The following is a 25,536-nucleotide window of genomic DNA, read 5'->3' on the forward strand; positions in this document are numbered from 1 at the left end:
ATCACCAAGCATGCATATACTAGGGATTCTTAGGAAATCCCACAAAATTTACTGTCAAAAGTCAATCCCGGTCGCACTAAGTCCTTAAAAATCTTGCCTTTTTCTTGACTAGATATCCTTTTTCTCTCTCTCTCTTCCTCTCTCTCACCAACTCAGTGTGCTGCCCTATTTAATTCTTACCTTTTTCCCCTCATTTCCTTCTCCACTACTTCCCAGCAGGCTCCATGTGAACCTATGACCTAATTACCATGTATTCTCCGCAGTACTGTGTTTGCTGATGTAGCCTATGCTATAGATAGGAAAGTACATGGCTAAATTTGTCCCATAATAATTTTTAAACAGTTGTCACACTAATAAATTATTTTAGGTTTTCAGCAATGAGTCAGTTCTTAATTTGTCATTATGGGGGTAGGGAGGGCAGTCAGAATTAACCTGAAGCTTCAAATTCAAATCTAATTAATGTCTAGAAGTATTTTAAGCCATGCTGTATTTTATAATTACTTGGTGAGCTAAAGCAAAAACGATCCTTAAATAACAGCTCCTTTTATCTGTAAGAGTTTAGTAATATAGCAAGGTTAGACTTTCTTTGAGATGGAGTCTAAAAGAGTGAATAATATCATGATCTTCTAAGAAATTGTTTTCAAGAGAAACAAAGCATCCAATTCACCTTTGCCCACCAGCTTGACAGCATGAAGTAGGTATTAACATTTTCCTCTCCAAATTGCTCGGCCACATAGAGTCCCAGTGATCCGTACTTGTCGTATATGTTTCTTTTTGACGTGTCAGTTAGTATTGCGTGGGCGTTGTTGATTTCTTTAAACCTCTCAGCAGCACCTGCGTCATCTGGATTCTTGTCTGGATGGTGTTTCAAGGCCAATTTTCTTTTAAAATTAAAAAAAAAAGTGAGGAAAAGTGTTACTTGACAGGTGTTACAACGACATTTTAGAAGGGCATTATTCATTTGTACATCTTTTATACGTGTAAATACCATGAAATGTTACATTTCATACTAATGTTGATTCAACTAAGCAAGTTTCCATTAAATGTTGCCTCGTGTTTCTAATGTGCAGGCACCATAGTATTGTTTCTCCCCTCACATCCTCAAAGGAATTCTCAATAGCTGCATAGCTGTTGAGTCTTAGACATTTTGCCATTGGCAAATATGTGAAGTTTATTTTTACCTGGAAGCTCATCAGTAGCCCACCTCAACATGCAGAGGCCTTTAAGAGTTCCAGCAATAGGACCAGTTTATACCACAATTTCATCTAGAACTGGAAGACTTTTCCAGAATTAACAAAACTTCACACCACATATTCTAAAAGTTAAAACTCAACTGTCAAAAAAAAATCTCTGATTTAAACACCCTTGAATAAATATTATGACCCTTTCACAATTTTTTTACAAATCCTAACTCCCTTTTGTTTTTATGGACAAATACCATGACTTACCTTGTATTCAAATGTGTATTTGACCTCTTTTCAAATAGGTCTTCCCATTTCAAATAATCTGTAGAAATTTACTTGTGAGTACAAGGCCCTCTCTCCTCTGTGGATCATAAAGCAATTCCATAAGGCTATGAGTGTGTGTTGTGTTGCATTGTGTGTGTATTGGGGGCAGAGGGGTGATTTGTGAGTGTTCTTTATTCTTCAGTTATAATCAAGTATTAAAAATGTAAAATGGGGCTTCCCTGGTGGCGCAGTTGTTGAGAGTCCGCCTCCCGATGCAGGGGACATGGGTTCGTGCCCCAATCTGGGAAGATCCCGCATCCCGCATGCCGCGGAGCGGCTGGGCCCGTGAGCCATGGCCGCTGAGCCTGCACGTCCGGAGCCTGTGCTCCACAACGGGAGCGGCCACAACAGTGAGAGGCCTGCGTACCACAAAAACAAACAAACAAAAAAAACTTTTATAATGTTTACTACATGCCAGGACTATTGTAAGCCTGTTATAAATATTAATTCATTAATCTTCACTGCAGCTCTATGAGACTGGTATTATAATAATCCCATTTTACAGTTAGGAAATTTAGCCACTGAGAGGTTAAGTAATTTGTCCAACATCATACAGCTAATAATTAGAACCAGGCTTTGAACACAGGCAATCTGACCCTGAGCATTATGCTGCCTTCTACATATTTTTGAATTAGAAAAGTAAGACATTGCAAGGACTTTGGCTTTTGGTCTAGGTGATGTGGGAAGCTCCTGGAGTGTTTTGAGAAGAAAAGTGGTATGATCTGATTTTAGTTTAGAAGGATCACTCAGTCTTGGAGAGGACAAAGGCAAAAGCAGGAGACTCTTTTAGGGGAAGTTCATGGTGGTTTGGACCAGTGTGGTAGTGGATGATTAGTTGGAAGTGGTTGGATTCTGGTACACTTTGAGGGCTAGCTGATGGATTGGTTGTGGAATGTGAAAGAAAAAGGAATGAGGGGTGGCACCGAAGTTTTGGCTTGAGCAACTGGAATTTTGGAGTTACTATTTAAAGAGTTGGCAAGAGATTTTTTTTTGGTAGTAGGAAATGATTTGCTAGGATTCACAGTTCTATTTTGAACACCTGTGAGATGCATATGAGACTTACAAGTGTGACGGAGGTAGAGAGATATATGAGCCTGAGTTCAAATGAGAGTTACTCTGGGAGATGTACATTTGGGAGTTCTCAGCAGGTAGATGGTATTTAGAGCCATGGAACTGGAAAAGATTCCCAAGTGAGTTAGATCCAACATAAGTCCAAGGGCTGAGCTTTGGGAAGGAAGAACTACAGAGGAGATGAAGAAAGAAAGACCAGTGATGCAGAAGGAAAAATCCGGAGAATATGGGGTGATGGGATCCAAGTGAACAAAGTATTTCAAGGAAGAGGGTGGTCACCTGTGTCAAGTACTATTGACAGGTCATGTACAATGACAACTAAGAAGTGATCACTGGGTTTAGTGTTACAGAAATCTTTGGTGACCTTGACACGTGCACACACATACACACATAACACATCTACACATGCATATATGCACATACACACACAGACAATTGTATATATGTCTATATAGGGAAAATAAAGCATAACAATAAGTAGAAATAAAGAGAAAAATGAAAGGTTATAACCATGCTTAACTGTGATTATAGCTGAGATTATAGGTGCTTCTTTGTTTATTCTTGTTATAAAAAAAATATACATACTACTTGTGCAGTTTCCTTTCCTAAGTATTTTTAAGCTCCAGTTAAAAATTTTATGCTCCTTTAATAACTGAAAGTTTAGAGTTTGTTCCCTTAAATGACCCACTACCAAATTAGAGCGGGGGAGGAAGGAAGAAAGAAGTCCTCAAACTTTAATAATACAACAATCATTATCAGAAAGTCTCAAGTGGATTCTTTAAGCACATTAATTTTAATGGCTCAATATTCCTGGAATTCTCACTCTGTGCCCTGGAATACAATTGCAGCATTTTCCCCTACCAGTTCCAGAGATCATGTCCAGGCCAACCAAATGCAGAGGCTCTTACTTCTGCCCTGAAAGAAAAAAATCCCTGGAAAATGCCTCTTTACATATATTTCTTTATTTCTAGGGTTCAGTTGTAGACCGATGCACACACTACCCAAGACTTATCCGGAGAAACGTGTCATTTTAAGCTGCTTGGATCTTTGTCAGCTTTCAAGGGCAGACACACTCAACTATTTATCACATTCCTCTAACAATGGAGCTGGCAAATTCAGAGGGCTGGAGCATCTCCATTTGTAACAAATCCAATTCCTGGTAATCAGCAGCACTCTGACTCCTCATGGCAGATGCTCTTGGCCCTGAGGAATCCTCAGGAAATGTGGCTAGCAGAGGCAGCTGCCAAAGTTACACAATTGCTCAAGGAGGTAGTTGATCGATGACTCACCCCCTTGGTGGTGTCTGTACGGCAGGAAAACACGTATGGAATTTAGGGTGAAAGGAGAGTTGCTTGGAGTACATTTAAATATAACATTGCCTATTCACTTTAAAGATCTTCCTTATAATTTCTCATTTTATACTTAAAAGTGATGCAATGTTCAACCAGAACATGAGCCTTTAATTCCAAATCTTTCTATACTCTTAGTCACGGTTAATCTGGTATGGCTACAACTAATATTAGAAATAGCATCAATACCTGTAATTTCCACTTCAAAATCCAATAACAGCCTTCAACTGAGTGGCAGATAGGATCAACATGGATTTATAGTTGTAACTACCAAAGGCTCCTAAGATCTAACTGTTTTGAGGCAGTGGAATAATTCTAAGAATTGTAATGCCCAATTCTCTTTCTCACACCATCTAACACTCAGGTGAGATCTACCTACTATTCTCTACCAGTCTGTGAATCACCTAAGACCCAGTTCTGACCACGTTGCCCCAGCTCAAGACCAAATCTATCTCCATGGGGTTGGAATGTCAGAGGAGACCTTCTTGTTTGGAAAGGCTGGCCCTGAACCTCAGGGGACTAAGTTCCATCATGACATAGCTGTATCTATAGCTGCCTTTCCCCACTCAACACATTTTTAGCTGCCTTCTCCAATTACCTTTCGTTGCTTCCTATTTCAAAGATTTCCCCATTGCTGTGTGACTTTCTGCTAAACTCCCTCAGCCACAAAGTTTATTGCCCCTCCCAAGTCCCAGAAGAAAGCTACCTGCTACCTAAAATGAAAGAGTAGAAGAGGGAGGGTGAGGCACTGGTTTCTTCCTATATGCTAGAACCGTTAAAAGTGCCCTCATGGCAGAGGCAGCATCATCAACAGCAAAGGTAGCAAAAAAAAAAAAAGAAAAAAATCTGAGCTCATATTAGATATAGACTATTATTTCTAGGAAAAAAAACTGACTATAACGGGAAGAAGACTGGTGGTAGATAGGAAAATGAACTGCTATAAACCAGTTTTCAGGTGAAAACAAACCCTAGACTAGTAACCCTACGTGTTTGGCAAGTATTGCAACTATGGAACTTAATAGTATGTCTTCATAGTAGAAGTTTAGTGGAACTCTTGTGCCCTCTTGGACTCAGGCAACACCCAAGTGAAAGTATAAGAAACCAGTATATGAGTTCCAATGCACGTCTCCCTGACATTTAGTATTGACAGACATTTTAATGTTTGATGGTCTGGTAGCTTGTGTGTGTGCGTGTGTGTGTGTGTGTGTGTGTGTGTGTGTGTGTGTGTGTGTGTATCCCTTTGTGGTTTAATTTGTATTCTAATTACTAATGAGGCTGATATATATGTCATTTGGATATCCTCTATTTAAGTGTATGTTGGTCTTTCACAAGTTTTTAGTTTCATGTTTAAAATGAATCTGTAGGATTTAAAATATAGTATTCTATATATGAATTCTTTGTCAGTTTATGTATTGCATATGTATTCTCTGTTTCTAAGGCTTTTTTGTTGTTGTTAGTTTCCCTATGGAAGCTTTTGGAGAACAGAAATTCTTTTTTAAATTGTTTTTTTTTAAATTTATTGGAATATAGTTGATTTACAAAGTTGTGTTAGTTTCAGGTGTACAGCAAAGTGATTCAGTTATACATATACATATATTCATTCTTTTTCAGATTATTTTCTCATATAGGTTATCACAGAATACTGAGTAGAATTCCTTGTGCTATACAATAGGTCCTTGCTGGTTATCTACCTTATATGCAGTAGTGTGTGTATGTTAATCCCAAGCTCCTGATTTATCCCTCCCCGCTATGTTTCCCCTTTGGTAACCATAAGTTTGTTTTCAATATTGGTAGGTCTGTTTCTGTTTTGTAAATAAGTTCATTTGTATCATTTTTTAAATTAGATTCCACATATGAGTGATACCTTATATTTGTCTTTTTCTGTCTGACTTCACTTAGCATGATAATCTCAAGGTCCATCCATGTTGCTGCAAATGGTATTATTTCTTTCTTTTTTATGGCTGAGTAATATTCCATTGTATATATGTATCACATCTTCTTTATCCATTCCTCTGTCGATGGACATTTAGGTTGCTTCAATGTCCTGGCTATTGCAGATAGTGCTGCAATGAACATTGGGGTGCATGTATCTTTTCAAATTATGGTTTTCTCTGGATATATGCCTAGCAGTGGGATTGCTGGATCATAGGTGGCCCTATTTTTAGTTTTTTAAGGAACCTCCATACTGTTCTCCATAATGGTTGTACCAATTTATGTTCCCACCAACAGTGTAGGAGGGTTCCCTTTTCTCCACACCTTTTCCAACATTTATTATTTGTAGACTTTTTGATGATGGCCATTCTGACCGGTGTGAGGTGGTACTTCATTGTAGTTTTGATTTGCATTTCTCTGATAATTAGCGATGTCGAGCATCTTTTCATGTGCTTTTGGCCATCTGTATGTCCAGAAATTCTTAATTTTAATTAGTTTAATTAATCAATCTTTTCCTAAATTAGGGAAGATATTGTCTTATAAACTCTTTAAAATCTTTATAGATTTGCCTTTCACATAGAAGTCAATGACCCATTTGTAGTTGATTTTTTAATGCGGTAGAAAGTAAGCATACAATTTCATTTTTAAAATATGGATATCCAATTATCCTAGCATCATTTATTAAAAAGATAAAATCCTTTCCCTGTATTTTAAATAGGATCTCTATTCTGCTCCATTGGTCTATTTGGCTACTTCTGGGCTAATAAAGTCTTGAATATTATACCTTTAAAATATGTCTTAGTATCTTAAAGAGCAAGTTCTTCCATATTGTTGTTCTTCAGGAGTTCTGTGGCTGTTCTGGGCCCTCTGTATTTCCACATACATTATAGAACTAGTTTGTTAGTTTACACACACACACACACACACACAGACACACACACACACTCTCTCTCTCTACTGGGATTTTTATCACAATTGCATTTGACTCTATAGATTAATTTTGTATGGTATGTCTACTTATTTAGAACTCAAAGTTTATCGTTTTACCATTTAGGTTCTGCATATATTTTATTAGCTTTATTTCTAGGAACTTATTTTTGTGTGGTTTTGTTTTTTTTGTTGTTTTTTTGTTTTTGTTTTTGTTTTTGTTTTTGTGGTATGCGGGCCTCTCACTGCCGTGGCCCCTCCCGTTGTGGAGCACAGGCTCCGGACGCGCAGGCTCAGCGGCCATGGCCCACGGGCCCAGCCGCTCCGCGGCACGTGGGCTCCTCCCGGACCGGGGCACGAACCCGCGTCCCCTGCATCGGCAGGCGGACTCTCAACCACTGCGCCACCAGGGAAGCCCTTTGTGTGGTTTTGATATTAAAATATTTTTCTTAATTTATTGCAGATGTAAAAGATTTTTATATATTGATTTTTTATCCTACAAACTTAAGCTCATGTATTAATTTTAATAAATTATAGGTTCTTTTGCATTTTCTACATATACAATCATATAATCTGCAAATAATGAATTTTTTTTCATTTCAATTCTTATATCATTTTATGTTTTTCCTTATTGTCCTGGCTAAGACCTCCAGTATGATGTCAAGTAAGAGTGACTAAAGCAGACACTTTTCTTTCCTTCTCCTTTTACTAATTCACTAAGAATGAATGAATATTGAATTTCAATCAAATGTTTTTTCTTCATCTGTTGAGAAGATACATTTTTTCTTTTTTAATCTGTTAATGTGATTGATTTCTTAGTGTTAAATGACACTTGTGTTCCTGGGATAAACTCAACTTAATTATGTATTATTTTACTTATTGCTGGACTCAGTTTTCTAATACGTGCATTTAATTCTGTAAATTTCCCTCTAAGTACTACTTTAACTACATTCCACAAGTTTTAATATGAAACATTCAGTTTTAGGTATTTTCTAATTTTAATTGTGGTTTATTTTACCCAGGAGTTATTTTAAATTGTGCGTCTGAATTTTCAAACATATGGGGATTTTCTAGCCATCTTTTTGTTTTTGCTCTCACTACAGTGCAGCTTGATTGCACGGCCGTGAGAGAACATATTCTATATGATTTAAATCCTTCAAAATTTGAGATTTGCTTTATGGCTCATTATATGTTCAGTTTTTATACATGTTCCATGTGTACTTTAAAGAATATGTATTCTGTACCTGTTGGGTGCTTTGTTCATATATAAGAACAATAAATTTTCTTTGCTAAATTTTTTTGTTCAAATCTTCTGTATTCTTTGCCATTTTATTGTTCTACAAGCAAGGTATGTTAAAATCTCCCACTATTACTGTAGGTTTGCGTATTTCTCCTTATAGTTCTGTCACTTTTTGCTTTCTGTAGTTTAGGCCATGTTCTTTAGAAGTATACAGATTCACAACTGTTATATATTCCTGGTGAATTGAACTTTTATCATTATGAAATACACCTCTTTTTGCTAGTAATACTTTTCATCTTTACTTTGATATTAATAAAGCTACACCAGCTTTCTTTGGGTAGGCTTATACATAGACTATATTTTTCTCTCCTTTTATTTTCTAATTTTCTATATCCTTATATATTAGATGTGTCTTTTGTAAACATATAGTTTTGGATTATTTTATTCACAGTGACAATCTTTTTCTTTTAATTGAAGCATTTAGTCTATGTTTACTCTTAATCTAATTGTTGATTTATTACAGGTTAAATCTACCGCTTCATTATATTCTTCTGTCCCATCTAAAGTATTTTTCTTTTCCTCTCCTTTCTTGCCTTCTGTTAGATTGATTATTTTTCATTATTATACTTTTTCCCCTCTGTTGCTTTGGAAAATGCACAATCTTTTATTATTCCTTTTGGGGTTCCCCTAGAAATTAGAAAATCCCTGACTTATCAAAGTCTAAAGTCAATGTACTTTTGTCTTTCTCCAAGACAATATAAAAATCTTAGAACACTAACACTATTACTGTCTTCCCAACTTGTGTTGTTGATAGCATGTACTTTAATTCTGTAAATCTTTTAAGCCCTCAAAAAATATTATTTAATACAATTAGTATATAACTGTCCCTCAGTATCCATGGGAAATTGGTTCTAGTATCCTCTGTGGATACCCAGATACGTAGATGCTCAAGTCTGATAGCTGGCCCTCCATATCTGTGGTTCCACATCTGAAGATTCAACCAATCATGGATTGTGTAGTACTGTGGTATTGGGGGAAAAAAATCCACATATAAGTGGACCCGTGCAGTTCAAACTCCTGTTGTTCAAGGGTCAACCGTATGATGATATTTCATACAACTAGTATTTGTGTACATTTCCTCACATATTTTCCAATTTTGTTGCCATTAGTTATTTCCTGCATCACTGACCATACATACATCTGGGATCATTTTCCTTCTGTCTATGAACACTCTTTAGTATCTCTGTTAGTGTAGATCTGCTGATGATTAATTCTTACAGTTTTTGTTTAGCTTAAAAATGTCTTTATTTCACCTTCATTTTTGAAGAGTATTTTCCCTGGTTATAAAATTGTAGGCTATCAGTTATTTTCTTTCATCCGTTTTCTTTCATACAGATTTCAGTTCATTGTCTTCTGGATTTCATTATCTCTTGAAAAACTCTGCTGTAAGTCTAATTTTTGTTCTTTTCCATAGGGGCTTTCCATCTTTGGTTTTCAGCAGTTTTTCTGTGATGTGCTTAAATATAGACTTTTATTTCTTCTGGTTGGCTTTTATTAGGCTTCTGGTATATATGGATTGATATCATTCATGAACCTGGAAAATTCACATACATTATGTTTTCAAATAGCTTTCCCCTTATCCTCTGTCTACGCTTCTTTTCAGACTCCAGTTGCACTTATCTAAGACCTTCTTAATAGATCCTCTATGTATTTTATCTTATTGTTTTGTTTTTTGTCCTCTGTAATTCTTTCTGGTTATTTTCTTCTGGTCTGTTGTCCAGTCAGCTCTCTGACCTGTTAAACCTTGCCTTTGAATTCTTGAATTTCATTGTTGTATTTTTTTTTTAGTTGTATAATTTATGTTTATTTAAAACATTTGGAATGTCCCTTTTCATAATTTTGACTTCTCTGTGAAAATTCTCAACCTTGTATTTTATCTTCTTGATCATAGATGTTTTAATGTCTTTATCTGATAATTCTAATACCTGAGTTTTCTGAAGTTCTGTTTCCGTTGTCTCCTTTCAGCTGATTCTTGTTCTTATTGTCTTAACTTGTGTCCTTGATTATCTCTGGTATGACAGATATTTAAAACTTATAAAGAATAATTGGAGTACTAAGAAGATGTTATACCAGAGAGAATTTTTATGTCCTACTTTCAGATGTCTGGAGGCATTTACAAAACTGGGATCATGTTAATCCAATATTAGGAATTGAGATTTTCTCAGTCACCCAGATGGCTCAAAGTTCAGTTACAGTCCATACAAGGGTGGTGTTTCCATTATCTGTTTCTGTGTAACAAGCTACAGTAAAATTTAGTAGCTTAAACCAACAAGCAGTTTATTTATTTGCCTACCTCGTTGTAATTGGGTAGGACTTTGTGGGGACAGTTTGTCTTTGCTCTGTTTGCCTTTGACTGGAACTGCTCAACTTTAGCTGAAGGATCTGCTTCCAAGATGCCTTCACTGACCTGCTGGTAAGTTGGTGCTGGCTGTGGCTGGAAGCGTAGCTAGGGCTGTTGGCTGGGCACTCTGTTCTCCTCCACGTGGCTTCTCCACGTGGCTAGGTGAGATGCCTCACAATGTGATGGTCTCAGGGTAGTCATATTTCTTAAATGTTGTCAAAAGTAGATTGCAAAAGTAGAAGCTGCTAGGCCTTTTTAAGATTTAGGTAAATCATCATTTCTGTCATATTCTGTTAGTTAAATCAGGTCAGAAAGCCAGCCCAAATTCTAGAAGACTAAACAGGATATGAATACCAGGAGATATGGTTTATGGAGGACTACCAAAGTAATTGTTAACCACAGATGGTTTACTTCCATTTTTGCCCTTTCTCCTGGGGTGCAGCACTTTGGAGTCTAAATAGAATTGCAGGATTTCCATTCTTATGGGGCCAGGGTCCTGGTTTTTTCCCCCTTCTCTGAAGGCTGAGTCCTGCTCAGCCTCTCAGCTTTTCTTCTCCCATATCATGACCTAGTAAGCAGCAATTCTTTACTCTCAAATGCTTTTAAGATGTACATATATAAATATAATTTTCCTTTCAGTTTTTCTAGTTTTTAGCAGAAGGGAGAACTGGTACTTTACCTAGCCAGTGATAACCAGAAACTCCTGATTCAGAAATTCCTGGTTATCTTTCATGTTTATATTCTCTTCTTTCAACTATATGTTAATTTCACAAAGAGCTTTTTACCACTGTTACATGAATGAGCCAGAGAGTGCCTCTGTGTATTGACCCCTACATTGTTTATTTCTTTACTGCAGACTGAGACCCATTAGCTCAAAAGCCCGCCAGTGTCAAACTCAAATTTTCATGCATTCAGTTATTTTTATTTTTTGACCACACCATGCGGCTTGTGGGATCTTAGTTCCCTGACCAGGAATTGAAACCAGACCATCGGCAGTGAAAGAGCAGAGTCCTAACCACTGGACTGCCAGGGAATTCCCTCAGTTATTTTTCAAATAACCCAAACAAGCAGATTGCTAGCCATTCAGAGCCTGTCTACTTTACATATCTGCAAGACTCACCCCACATCTGCTGGCCATTGGCAAGACAGAGCCTTATGGCTGTAAGACTCCAAGCTGCTATGGCCCTTTGGAACTCTCTGACTCAGAGACTCCGCACTGTGCTCTCGAGTGACACCACCTAGGTACATAAGCCCCCTTTCCAACCTTCCTCTCACCTGGGTGTTCCCTTGACCTCCTGCCTTTTTGATGATAACCCCCAAGGCATAAGCCTGTGGATGGTCTCATGCTGTGAGGAACTTCCCCTCTCATGCAACCCTGTTCAAGCACCATCCAGTAAAGCCTGCTGTGTTGCTGGCTCTTACGGTCATGTCTTTTCCGTTGACCAGCCGCCAAATCTCTCAACCCCCCACAGCCATTTCGTACGTTGGTACTGAGTACAGTTTCCCTCCTCATAAGACACGTTAATACAGTAAGGTGCTGAGAAAAAGCTGGAATGAGAATGTAAGTGGGACTCAAGGAAGCAGGAGCCCCTGGGCCAGGATTAGTGTAGAGTCAAGGGACAGAACAGCAAGGTCAGGGCACCATTTGACGTCACATTGCAAGTAATGATGCCCATACTACCCCTACTGTGTAATTATTTCTGAAACACCTGCTGCCATAATGCACGATTCAAGTACTTTGACTACCAAGGCTTCATCCAGGGTCCTCTGAAGGCCACATTACACAGTCCTGTGATTTCCTCACACGTACAGATGGAATATCTGAGCAGCTCGCCCCAGAAATTGTTAAAGTTTTCTCTGGTTTTCTGGGATCCACAGTCACATTCAAGATTCAAGACAGATTGCATGAGGTAACGATGGGAACCATAACTGATGGTCTGTTTCAGAGAACAGTCCTTTCTCTCATATGGAATGACATCGAGAGTCCAGTGCTGACCCCTAGTGGCAGTTGAGACAGTGATCCCATCGTGCTTCAATGATCCCTTGCCAGATTTTTTTTTTTTTTTTTTTTTTTTTTTGCGGTACGCGGGCCTCTCACTGTTGTGGCCTCTCCCGTTGCGGAGCACAGGCTCCGGGCGCGCAGGCTCAGCGGCCATGGCTCACGGGCCCAGCTGCTCCGCGGCATGTGGAATCTTCCCAGACCGGGGCACGAACCCGTGTCTCCTGCATCGGCAGGCGGACTCTCAACCACTGCTCCACCAGGGCAGCCCCCTTGCCAGATTTTTACTAGAATTTTTACTTCATGAGGCGTTATGCTTGTTTTTTATTTTTTTAATATGACTTAAAAATACTTAAACTTCTGAAAAGTTCAAATGCCAATTGATAGAGCTTTGTTTTAGGTCATTTTCTGATCACTACAATTCTTTTCTGTGGCTAATTTTAAGAGCAGCTCTTTACCCTCCCTAATAAAATAGGATAGACTATATGTGCAAACACAGTGGATAAAATGTGGCCAATATTAGAAGTATTTGTCTATACCAGTCATAAGAGTACTACTTTAGGGGATGGAGACCTGAAGTTCGGACACCAGCAGGCCTCGGACAACCTTCAGCAGGCCACTAAGATTGTGTGCTATATTTAATCCTTTTCCCCACAGCCTACGGCTCACCCAGAATCTGAGAGCTGCATATAATACAAAATCGCAGTATCTGGCCCAGGTTCCCATCAAAAGTTTCTGTGCCTCTAACCTTATTACATTTCCTGGGGAAATTTTTACGTTCTTGTTTTTTCAAAGCCGGCAATCTCTGTTGAACTCTGAGCATCAAGGGATCGTAAGACCAGGATGTAGGAGAAATGGCTTTACAAACCTTGTCTCCTTCTTCCAACAGCAGCTCCAGCCACTGGTTCTTGTCAAAGCCCTCAGCAGGCACTTGCTCTCTGTAAGCCTTCCTCCTGCTGGCTTCCTAGCTCAGGCTCAGTAACAGTGTATCATGTCAACGCTACAAGCAGGTCCTGGTAATTACCTGTAGCAGGCCCAGCCACTGGCCCTTGTCGGGCTCCCAATGATCACTTTCTTGTCCTCCCTAAACCCATTTTCCCCCCTAAACCAATATTTTAAAACTACCGGGATCTACTCTTCTAGCCTGTCAATTTCACTGACTCAGTTTCCTTGACTATTTGGACTCAACCTCATGGTCGTACTGTAGGAGTGCTACTCAAACCAATTGATTCACTTCCTTAAAAGTTCTGATTTCCTGTCATACCTCCAAGGAGATGACTCTAGCTATCCACTACTTCCACTCCCATTTCTGGGAGAGCAGTATTGCTGGAGAAGATTGCAAAGCTATGCAAGTCAGGGGCAATAAAGACAAACAGCTTCCCCCCTCTCCACAAGAAACCTCATTTCCTACTTCAAACGGGGTTAAAAGTTCATTAGAGGGCTTCCCTGGTGGCGCAGTGGTTGAGAGTCCGCCTGCCGATGCAGGGGACATGGGTTCGTGCCCCAGTCTGGGAAGATCCCACATGCCGCGGAGCAGCTGGGCCCGTGAGCCATGGCTGCTGAGCCTGCACGTCCAGAGCCTGTGCTCCACAACGGGAGAGGCCACAACAGTGAGAGGCCCGCGTACCGCAAAAAAAAAAAAAAAAAAAAACAAAACAAAAAAAAAAGTTCATTAGAAAGAAACTCCTTCACACCCTTTTACTTCTGTACTTCTGCATAATTGCACTCATCTTTCCCTCCTCCTGTTATTTAAGGGAAGAAGACCCTCTCCTTTTTAAAATTAAATTTGCCAGTGTGTTCTAGACTCTATTTGTGCACTTTCCTAAATCCTGGTCCATCAGTCATCAATCTCTACCCCCAACTCCAGTATCTTCAATAATGTCTTCATTAGCTCCTTCTCCTCAGCAAGCAAACATGCTCATTGTTTGTTTGTTTGTTTTTATAAATTTATTTTATTTATTTACTTTTGGCTGTGTTGGGTCTTCGTTGCTGCGCACGGGCTTTCTCTAGTTGCAGCGAGCGGGGGCTACTCTTCGTACAGGCTTCTCATTGCGGTGGCTTCTCTTGTTGCGGAGCACGGGCTCTAGGCATGTGGGCTTCAGTAGTTGTGGCTCGCGGGCTCTAGAGCGCAGGCTCAGTAGTTGTGGTGCATGGGCTTAGTTGCTCCGTGGCATGTGGGATCTTCCCGGACCAGGGCTCGAACCCGTGTCCCCTGCATTGGCAGGCAGATTCTTAACCACTGCGCCACCAGGGAAGCCCATGCTAATTGTTTTTTAAAAAGGGAAACTATTTTTTTTTTGTCCTCCCCTTCCCTTCAAATTATTGAAATGTTAATTATCTCCTCCTTCCCTTCCCCATACACTTCTTCAAAGTGTAGTTTACACAGGAAGGTTGCATTCTCAATATCCATTCACTCTTCAGCTCACTGTAATCTGACTTCTACTTCTAGGTCTCTGCTGAACTTGCTCTCCGTTCCACAACATCCTAACTGAAAAATGCAGTGGCCCATTTGCACCTTCATTCTACTTGGCCTTTCTGCAAGGTTTATTGGCCACTCCTTCTTTTCTCTTGGCTTCTAGGATGTTTTCCTGATTCTTCCCCTGCCCTGGCTGGGAGGCTGGGCAAGGTAGTACGAACATGTGGGTCCCTTAGGGCCAAGGTTGGCAGGAGTGTGTCTTATCCAAAGTGACCAGTGCACCAAAAGCAAGCAGTTATTCAAACACCGAGTAAGGATAGAGCAGACAAAGAACTGGGAAAGCAAGAGCAGGAACTGGAGTGTAGAGTGAACACATCAGAGACAGGATTTGGTTCACTCCCTACAAGCCAGAGGATGGCCACTTCTCATAAAAGGACCAAGAACAGAGTGGATAATCCGACTGTGTTACTACAGTCATCTATGCTTATCATTTCTCCTCTGCCCACCAGTTAAATCAGTGGCTTTCAACATCTGGTATTAAAAATCGTCTGTGAAGGGGTGTTCTTTTTAAAAACTCACATGTCATGTCATATATATGTCTTTCCTTTCTTTCTTTTTCTTTCTTTAGAACTTTTCTACATTGCAAACTGAAGCTTTGTATCTGTTAAACAACTAACCATTTCCTCCTTTCTTCAGTCCCTGGAAACCACAATTCTATGTTGTTTCTTTAAGCGTGACTACTTTAGATAGAAGTTCGTTTTGTTTTGTTTAATGTATACGTGAATTGCTAGCTTCAAACCTATTTAACACTTTCTTAACAGCTTTGTTGGAATGCTATTATACTATTAATTATTTGATGCTTTTTTTTCCTATGGTAAATAGCTAAGCACATTGTACAATATTAATGGCAAAGCATTATACACATACAACATCAAGTTATGACAATTTGATCTCTATTAAAAACATTTATAGCCTATTCTTTTTGCTTTTTTTATTTTGTATTTTCCTCCAGGACTTATTTATTTTATAACTGGAAGTTTGTACCTTTTGACCAGCTTCACCCATTTCACTCAGCCCCAGCCTCCACCTCTGGCAACCACCAGTCTGTTCTCTGTATCTATGAGTTTGGGGTTTTTTTAGATTCTACGTATGAGTGAGTTTACACATTATTTGTCTTTTTCTGAGTTTTTCACTTAGCATAATGCCCTCAAGGTCTATTCATGTTGTCAAAAATGGCAGGATTTCCTTCTTTTTATGGCTGAATAGTATTCCATTGAATATATATCACATTTTCTTTATCCATTTATCCATTGATGGACACTTAGGTTGTTTCCATGTCTTGACCATTATAAATAGCGCTGCAGTTAACATGGGTACAGATATCTTTTCAAGTTAGTGTTTTTGTTTTCTTTAGATAAATACCAAGGAGTGGAATTGCATGGTAGTTCTATTTTTAATTTTAAGAATTTCCATACTGTTTTCCATAGTGGGTGCACCAACTTATATTCCTACCAACGGTGCACACAGGTTCCCTTTTCTCCACATCCTCACCAACAGTTGTTATTTCTTGTCTTTTTTTGTGTGTGTGCTGTACGCGGGCCTCTCACTGCTGTGGCCTCTCCCGTTGCGGAGCACAGGCTCCGGAGCAGGCTCAGCGGCCATGGCTCACGGGGCCAGCCGCTCCGCGGCATGTGGGATCCTCCCAGGCCTGGGCACAAACCTGTGTCCCCTGCATCGGCAGGCGGACTCTCAACCACTGTGCCACCAGGGAAGCCCTTTCTTGTCTTTTTGATAATAGTCCTTCTAACAGGTGTGAGGTGGTATCTCATGGTGGTTTTGCTTTGCATTTCCCTGATTATTAGTGTTGCTGAGCATCTTTTCATGTGCCTGTTGGCCATCTGCATTTCCTCTTTGGAAAAATGTCTATTCAGTTCTTCCACCCATTTTTCAGTCGGGTTGTTTGTTTTTTTGATGTTGAGTTGTATTCAGTTGTTTTTTAAATAAAATAGGAAATAAGAGGAATTATAAACAAACAGATTAATTCTGTCTTTTATAGTTACCTATGAAGTTACTTTTACTGGTGTCCACTAATTCTTCATGTGGGTTCAAGTTAGTGCCTAATGTATTTGCATTTCAGCCTGAGGACTCCTTTTAGAATTTCTTATAGGGAAAGTTTGCTAATGACTCATTTATTTATTTCTCTAGAAATGTGTTGATTTCTCTTTCATTTTTGAGGGATAATTTTGGTAAATATGAAATTATTGGTTGACATATATTTTCTTTCACACTTTGAATATATCATCCTACTGCCTGCCTTCGCGCCTCATAGTTTCTAATGAGAAATCAGTTGTTGATCTTACTGAGGACCCTTTATACATGATGAGTCGCTTTTCCCTTGCTACTTTCAACATACTTTTTGGCTTTGAACAGTTGTTTATGATGTGTCTCAGTGAAGATTTTCTTGAGTTTATCTTACTTAGAGATCATGGAGCTTCTTGGATGTGTAGATTAATATTTTTCATCAAACTTGGAAAGTTTTCAGCCTTTATTTCTTCAAATATTCTTTTCTCCCCTTTCTCTCTCTTTCTCCTCTCCTCTGGGACTCTTATTATGTATGTGTTGGTATGCATGATGGTGTATGCAGTGAAATTGACCTATCTTCAATTTCACTGTTTCTTTCTTCTGCCCACTCAAATCTACTATTGAGCCCTCTAATAAAATTTCCATTTTAGTTATTGTACTTTTCAACTCCAGAATTTCTATTTTGGTTCCTTTATATAATTTTTATTATTTTGTTAATATTCTGTATGTGATGAGATATCATTTTTATCCTTTAGTTCTTCAGGCATGATTTTCTTTAGCCTTTGACATATTTAGCTTATTTAAAGTCTTTGTCTAATATGTCCATATTTGGAGCTTTCTCGGGGACAGTTTCTGTTGATTTTTTTTTCTCCCTGCATGTGGGCCTTTCTTGTTTCTTTGCATGGCATAGTATTTTTTTTTTGAAAACTGGACATTTGAATAGTACGATCGGGCAACTCTACATTTCAGAATCTCCTCTTTCCCTGTGGTTTTCAGTTGTTGCTTGTTGTAGTTGTTTGCTTAGTGACTTTTCTGACCTAATTTTATAAAGTCTGTATTCTTTTTTTTTTAATATTTATTTATTTGTCTGCACCAGGTCTTAGTTGTGGTACATGGGATCATCATTGCTGTGTGCTAAGAGCCTGCATGCCGCAGTTAAAGTCTGTATTCTTAGTCATGTGTGGCCACTGAAGTCTCTGTTGCATTAGCTTAATGGCTAGCTAAAGATTAGACAGATTTTCTCACACATTTGGAGCCCAAAATCACCCAGTCTTTGCAGGTGGGCTCTGTGTGTATGGTAGGGCACACCTTCAGCACTCAGCTAGGCAGTTTACAACTCTGCCTTAGCCTTTACTTCCTGCCTGCACAGCTCTTCAAGGTCAGCCAGAAGTGAGAGCTTAGGGCTTTCTCAGGTCTTTCCTGAGCGTGTGCAGACCCCTGGGCATGGTAGTAGTTTCTAGATTCCCAGGAATAGGTCAGAGCTTTTCAAAGCCCTTCTTCCCCAAAGTATCTCATTCCCCAGCCTTTTCTTCCAAGTTTCTTTAGTGAGTCTACTATTGCCCCAACTGTTATTCGTTACCTCAGGCAGCAATGACTAAAAATTTGCCTATAAATGTTTTAAACAAATGCCCCCCCTCCTTTCATAGCAACTTTATAGCACTGGATAACTTTTGATGTAGGTGGGATAAAACAAGCCTTTTAAGCAGGTCTTCCAGGGAGCTACCAGACAGATCATCTGATGACAATTATTTGCAAATAAAGTCTTTTCTGCTTCTTCTGGTACCACTGGTACCAGGAATGCAGACAGCTATTTTCACGGTTACAGCTGAGCTGAGGAGCAGGGTATGGGACTAGGACAGTTTAAAATGCCATGAAGTTCAATGTTCTTACCATGATTCAACTTTAAAAAAAAGTGCACCCCAGTTGCCACAAGCTTCTGTATAGTTTTCCAGGTTCTGAAAAGGTTGATTCTGATAGTTCTGATAGTTCTAAAAATCTTTTAGATTTTTAGTTGCTTTTATGGTGGAGGAGACTTTTAGAGTTCCTTATTCTACCATTTTCATTGATATCATCACCTATCCATAGTTTAGTATCTACATCAATTCCAGTAAAATGTATAAAGTTTATAGAAAACATTTCTTTGAAAGTATTCTTTTATTATTTATGCTTTTCTTTGAAGAATACCGATGGACATAAAGCAGATTTAAGCAATGTTTTGACACCTAATAGATGTAACAATATTCAATGAGATAAAGTGTTAGTGTTGTTTAAATTTATGTCCACATAATTTCTTTCAACCACTGTATTAGGTTATTTGGCTTGATGGCCATTGCTAAAGCACCCAGAAAAAAAAGGATTGCTTTTTCTTACTGATTTATTCATTTATAATTTTCATGCATGCATTTATTTACCAGTTATTTACTAAGTACCTAGTCCATCAGGTATAGCTATAGGTTCAGGGTATCTGGCACATAAAATGTGCCGAATGATGCCATGATTTTATCAATAGATGACTTAAGAAGCAGTTGGACTTAACAGTATTGCCAGAGAGAGGTGCCTTACATTACCTTAGGACCTATATGGACTTCCTTGCAACTCTGACTCATTTAACCATCTAGAACTTTGCTAGTAAATACCAAAAGCTACTCCTATCCAGTATAAGAGTAAACATCACATTAGCTGGGATGTGCAGTCATCTCCTGGGTGTGCTGACAGTGGACCCACTTCCCCACACTGTCTGGAACTTACAGCTCTGTGCTAATTCTGGATTCCTCTCACTACTGCTGTCTTTAAATCTCAACCTGGGCCTAAGAACCCCAAATTTCATCCCCAACCTTCCTTCTCAGACCCTGATCTTTGCTCCATCCTTCAGTGTGGCCTGTCACTCAGATTCAGGCCTTTATATCCTTTGGATTCATGGTAGCTATTCTAAAACCAGAGATGTAATGGTTAAGAGTGGTAGGCTGTGGAGTAAGGCAACCCAAATGCTGGTATTAACTCCACCACTTACTGCTGGGTGACTTCGGACAGCTACTTATCCTACCTTCCTAAGCCTCAGTTTTCTCGAGTGTAAAATGAAGATAATAATAGTATCTACAATACAGAGATGTGAGAATTAAATTGAATAATGAATATAAATCACTGAGCATAGTGCCTGGCACATAGTAAGCATTCCATATATGCTGGTTACTTTTATTATTCTTGTTATTAATGACTCATTGTGGCTCTTGTGATTGTCCTTCTGGCTTTTCTTCGATTGGTATAATTTGTACTATATAAATTGTCCTAAAATTAAGACTGCATTAACTTTCTTGGGGAAGACTTCTCTAATCCCTAGTCCAGATCAGCTTTGTTATATACTCTCATGAAGCCATCCTTTTTCCTTCAGAACACTTTATCGCATCAGTAATTATACACTCATTTTTTTCATCATTTGATTGTTTTTTGTCCCCTCCGTTGGACCTCAAGTTACATGAGATCAGTGACAATGGCTTGCTTAGAATTGTATCCCCAGAACCTAGCATAATGCCTGGGATAGGAATGAATAATGGCAGGAAGCATTCACTTTCATTTAAATGATTAATATGAATTCTATGCTCAAGTTAATCTATTCCCCTCACTACAATTTCCCTTGTTTTGCTCGTCTTCTTCTAGTATGTATCTTTTAAACCTTACTAAATCTAACTTTTTATAAGGTAAGCTCTTTAAAAGTTTGTGGTTACAGATGGGTATAGATAGATGTAGATATATAGATAGATATGTATATTCATCTTTCATAGTCTAATGTATTGATAATAGGTATCTAGTAGTAAATAGGTATTGAGTAAATGAGCGAGTGGAAAAAAAAAGTCATTGATCCTAATGATTCCAGTGCCCAGGAATAACTGAAGGAGAAGCTGCATGAAGAACTAAGAGGATCAAGTGGAAGATTTGCCATAGGAGACGGGAGGTGATGCACTGACCTGGAAGATAACGCTGACATAGCCTCATATACTCTTCTTTTTAGTGGAAGGTTTTAGAACTCAGGGAACAAATTAGTGCTTGATAGAGATTAATTTCAATTTATTTTGTGAGCTTGAATCATCACTTTGCCTTGTAAGTATTTACAATTCTTATTAGCTGTGCATTCCCCTGACATTTAAACTTTATTCATAAGCAGCCTCCGTTATGACCTGTAATTGCTAATAAAGATGGGCAAAAGCACCACAGATGGGGGTTGCCACAGATCACTATGGAAATGACACTCTTTCCTGCTCCTTGTGAAAACAGCATTGCCGCACTTCGGTCTACTCTGAGGCAACTCACCTCTTCAGAGGTGGAAGATAATTTCCAGAAAGTTCCATGTGAAACTGAATGAAATAGAAAAATCAGTTGAGTCCCTGCTACCCTGTGAACCAAGATATTTGGTACCTTGTCAACAAGGAGAAATTAAGCTCATCCATGGGCACAGAGACCCAGGTGCTAATATACAGAACAGTTCACTTTGATTTTGTGGTTCTCTGAGGACCTAAGGAAGAGCTCGATCTGTATCTGATTTCTTATCCAGCCGGCCAGTGTTATGTTAGGCTCCTGCACCACGTACACCGGGGGAACCAGTCAGCCTTCCTTTCAGCCATCTTAAATTTGTTTTTATCTAACGTCAAAAATGGACACATCCGTGTAAATAAAAACTATCATTTAGGTTGCATATGAGATTTTGAATACTCAAGACTTAGATTCTCTAAATTGCATAACCGGCTCTATTTTCTACAGTTTTCCCTTCCTTATCCCCTAACTACTTCTCACTTGAAGGCTCCACAGCCATGTAAAATGTACTGTGTCCCTACTGAAACTATGGTCTTTCCTTGCTGATCTGCTCCTCTCTATGTACTGGGTCAGTATATGACTCTCTCTTCAGCTAGGTGACCAAATATTTGAGAAATGGTCCTAAAGAAGCTGAGAATATAATCAAGGAGAAAACCCACAGGCAAAAATCTATTTGCTGACCAGTTCATTCTTGCATTTGGTAAATATTGGCTTGGTGCTAGGACTGGAAGTGCAATGGAAGACAAAGCATACTGCCTGCCCTCAAGGAGTTGATGGAGTGGGAAAGGCAAGAAAGAGGGAATTACAACCTTTGAGGATTTCATACTCTGATGGGACAGCACAGTGGGCCATGGAGCGTGTAGAGAGCTTCCAGGAAGGTCCCAACACGCCCCTCTCCTCAAACCCACCTCAGTGGTTCCTTGTAATCACTTTGGGTATGATGTTTGGGTTTCTTCTTTTTTTGTTCTCTTCTTTCTTGCCTCTCTCCTTCCCTCCCCTTCTCTCTCTCTCTCTCAATTAGATTCTAACTTTCTGCTTATATGCTCCTTAAAATAATTTTGAGAAATTGTTCCTTCCACAATCTTAACTTTGTATCTAAAAGTTTGTTGATAAAAGTGAATAGATGTGAATTTCCTGGCAGCCCACTGGTTAGGACTTTCCACTTCCACTGCAGGGGGCATGGGTTCGTTCGATCCCTGGTCGGGGAACTAAGTTCCTGCATGCTGCGGGGAGCAGTGAAAAAAAAAAGTGAATAGATGCAAAGGGTGCAATTGTCAGCATATTACAAACATTGACATGTTAAAATATAAGTTGTTACACTCTTTTAAACGTGTTCAGTGGAATTTAAATGTCACAGAATCTAAATACCCCCCATACACACACTCTCTTACACACAAACATACACACACTCTCTTACACACACATATACACACAGACACGCCCTCTCACATACATGCGCACACACACAGACATTCCTTAGAGAGTCTCTTTGCACCCATGTCCCAACCAGGTTTGAAGAATACCATTCTTTAAAGCTGTATTTCTCACTCCTTATGTATCCTTTGTGGCAGCCAGTACCCATGTGCCAGACCTTGGCTAAACACTTCACATGTATCATCTCATTTAATCCTCAGCAACCCTCTTAGGTCAGTACCATTATCTGCATTTTACTGTGAGAAAAATGAGGCTAAGAGAAGGGGTTTGAATCCAGGTCTTTCTGACTCCATATCCTGCACTCTTGACTGTTACTATATACTTAGAGTTCACTGCAGTCAAGGGATTTTAGTGTTAAAATCTGTATGGAACACCTCAAAGAGAATATGTAACGTCCAGCACCATTCCTAGCACTGCTTTGCTTTTCTCCACATCATTTACCAGCATCTGGTAGACCGTATATTTTACTTCTCTGTTTATTATTAAGCCTCCCTCATTTCCCCAGCCTAGAATATAGGCTACAGGAGTGCTGGGATTTTGTCTGTTTTGTTCAGTGCTATTTTCTCAGTGCCTAAAACCATGCCCAACATATAGTAGGTGCTCAATAAATATCTGTTGGGTAATAAACAAGAGTTGCTGCTATAAAGCCATTACGATTGTAGGAGACTCTAAACATACCAGTGGTTGCTAAGTGATCTGATCAGCCTTCCTGGCTTCTGCAATAATTAGATAGCAGTATGAGGTATAGACCAACAATCTACTGATTTTGGAGTGAAGGATTCTTATGTGACAGTCAATATCAAGAAAAGAAGGCTCTAATCACACACCTAAAGTGCTTGCTGAGCACAGGTTAATGACAAACTGCATTTACGTAATTCGGGTTTTTAAGGAGAACGTAGTCAGGTAGCCTTGTTGTAGGGCTATGGTAGGGATGCACCTTGTAGCCATCACAGCCTGCCCTGCACGGCCGGGAGTTTGAACAAATCAGGGCATGCTTGAGAGCATGGTGATGGCAGCCTCCCAGAAATCCCCCAGGGCTAGAGAGCCTTCCAGAAGGCGTCTAAGCCATATACCCTGCTGGAGCAGTCACAGTTGGGTGAGTCTGACAAACTGGTAGGGCAGCCTGACAGAAGCCTCCCTGGGGGTGGGCTGGGAACTGCAGAGTGTTCTGGGAAAGGATGCTGTCTTAGGGAAGAAAGAGCCAGACATGATAAACATGACCCTTTATCAAGGGAACAAATGTTTATCTGTCAGAGGGGGTGGAGATTCTAGGTATAGCCTCATTACTGCTAGTCTCTGACTCACCCTTGAGCACGTATCTGGGTCCTATAGAAAAAGAGATCTGCAAGAAAATCTGGAAGCTTTTCTACCAAACTTTGACATTCACTGGGGGCTCTAAGAGAGTATCACAAAAACGAGGGAGCCATTCCCTACATCCATCCCCCCACCTCCCAAGGGCACAGCCCAGCAGGCATTTATGACTCCTTTGAGCCTCAAGAGAAATAGCAGAGGCAGCTTCTTGGCCTGGAGGAGTAGTCAGAAGACTTGAGCACTGAGGAGTTAGCAAGGAGCACCTGCTATGCCTGCCAGGCCTGGGAGAGTAGCACAGAACAGCAGCAGAGCAGCTGTACCCAGCTGAGAACCAGGGACCTGCAGCAGCAGAGCCTAACATGCCCCAAGTTGTACCTAGCAGTGGCCGTGGACATGCTCACTGAGTGAATGGCAAAGCAGATATCATCAACAGGGTGGAAACTTGGTTTGGTGGAGCAATCCTGCTACATGGGAATGAACTGATTCCTGGGTCCTGGGAGACTCTCCCAGGGGAGCCTCCTAGAAGGACTTGGGTGGTGGAGACTTTACAGGGAACCTAAGCTCTCGAGTCACTTGAAAGGGGCCAAAGACTGGTATTGGGGGCTATGTAGAAAATAATCTTTGAGGGTCTTATTTCAGCAACCTACCATGTCCCCAGTTGTCCCACCATTCACTAGCATTTCTCTCTTCCTCTCCTCCTCTGCCAGCTTCCTAACTCAAAATTTCTGTTGGCTCAGAGAGACTGCTTTAATTAGGTGAGAGGGGAAAGCTTGCCTGTTTAAAGCTACAGCAAATATGTGAAAGATGGGTAACCTCTTAGCCATTCCAGGTGTATCTGAACTTTAAAAGCTTAACTCAAGTGAGTCTCCTTCAGACAGCATGAAAAGGGGGAGTAAAGACTCTTAGGCAGTGGGAGAATAGGGGGAAAATATTTGTTCATCTTGTGAAGAAACATTGGTAGGATTAAGCGACATGACCCAGCTATGAGAGAATTGAATTAAATAAGGCTTAGACTTCAAACTCCTTGGAATTATTATGCTCTGTAATATGGGAGGCAGATTTATTCCATAATGAAGCCCCTGGCTAAGACTCACACCACGAGTCTCACTCTGTGCTATGGCACTTTTGACATGGAGGAAAAACTCGCTTTATGCTAGATAAATGGTTTTTGAACAGTAGCACCAAATGGCAGGATAATTTTAGACTTTTAAGGATGAGAGTATCTGTCCATTCATAATAGTACCTGGTATTTTCACTGTGATTTTCCACAAAGGGCTCCAAGCGCTTTGAAAAAGTGATCTCCTTTCTCTTTACAAAATCTCAATGAGGCAAGTGCTTCAGTACATTATGAATTGACACAGTAGAAACCTTCCTCCAGTCATCCTCCCTGCTGTCCTTTGAAATAGCTGGGGACTCCAATTTATCAGCTGACTAACGAAGTGTGGTTGTACTTGTAATGTAGGAAAAACAATGGTATAGGAAGACACGATGGTTTATTGACAGAAAGGTTCTGTGATAAGGGTTTATAAATTGACATAGGAAGGCACTGAGATAGGTCTGT

At 39.7% G+C, this 25,536-nt stretch overlaps 1 protein-coding gene and 1 long non-coding RNA gene across 2 annotated transcripts in view; one reads left to right on the forward strand and one right to left on the reverse strand.

The window, feature by feature from the left end:
- LOC307175882 overlaps positions 1-25,536 on the forward strand; it is a 151,781-nt gene that overhangs the window by 59,568 nt on the left and 66,677 nt on the right. The gene's annotated exons all lie outside the window — the stretch shown is intronic.
- DNAJC5B (DnaJ heat shock protein family (Hsp40) member C5 beta) overlaps positions 1-25,536 on the reverse strand; it is a 48,268-nt gene that overhangs the window by 16,454 nt on the left and 6,278 nt on the right. The window contains exon 2 of the mRNA XM_079901844.1: positions 668-881. Within this exon, the coding sequence (XP_079757970.1) occupies positions 668-881 (214 nt within the window). The remainder of the gene's footprint in view (positions 1-667; positions 882-25,536) is intronic.

The sequence above is a fragment of the Stenella coeruleoalba genome (genome assembly GCF_951394435.1).
Source record: "Stenella coeruleoalba genome assembly, chromosome: 17".
Classification (NCBI taxonomy): Eukaryota; Metazoa; Chordata; class Mammalia; order Artiodactyla; family Delphinidae; genus Stenella; species Stenella coeruleoalba.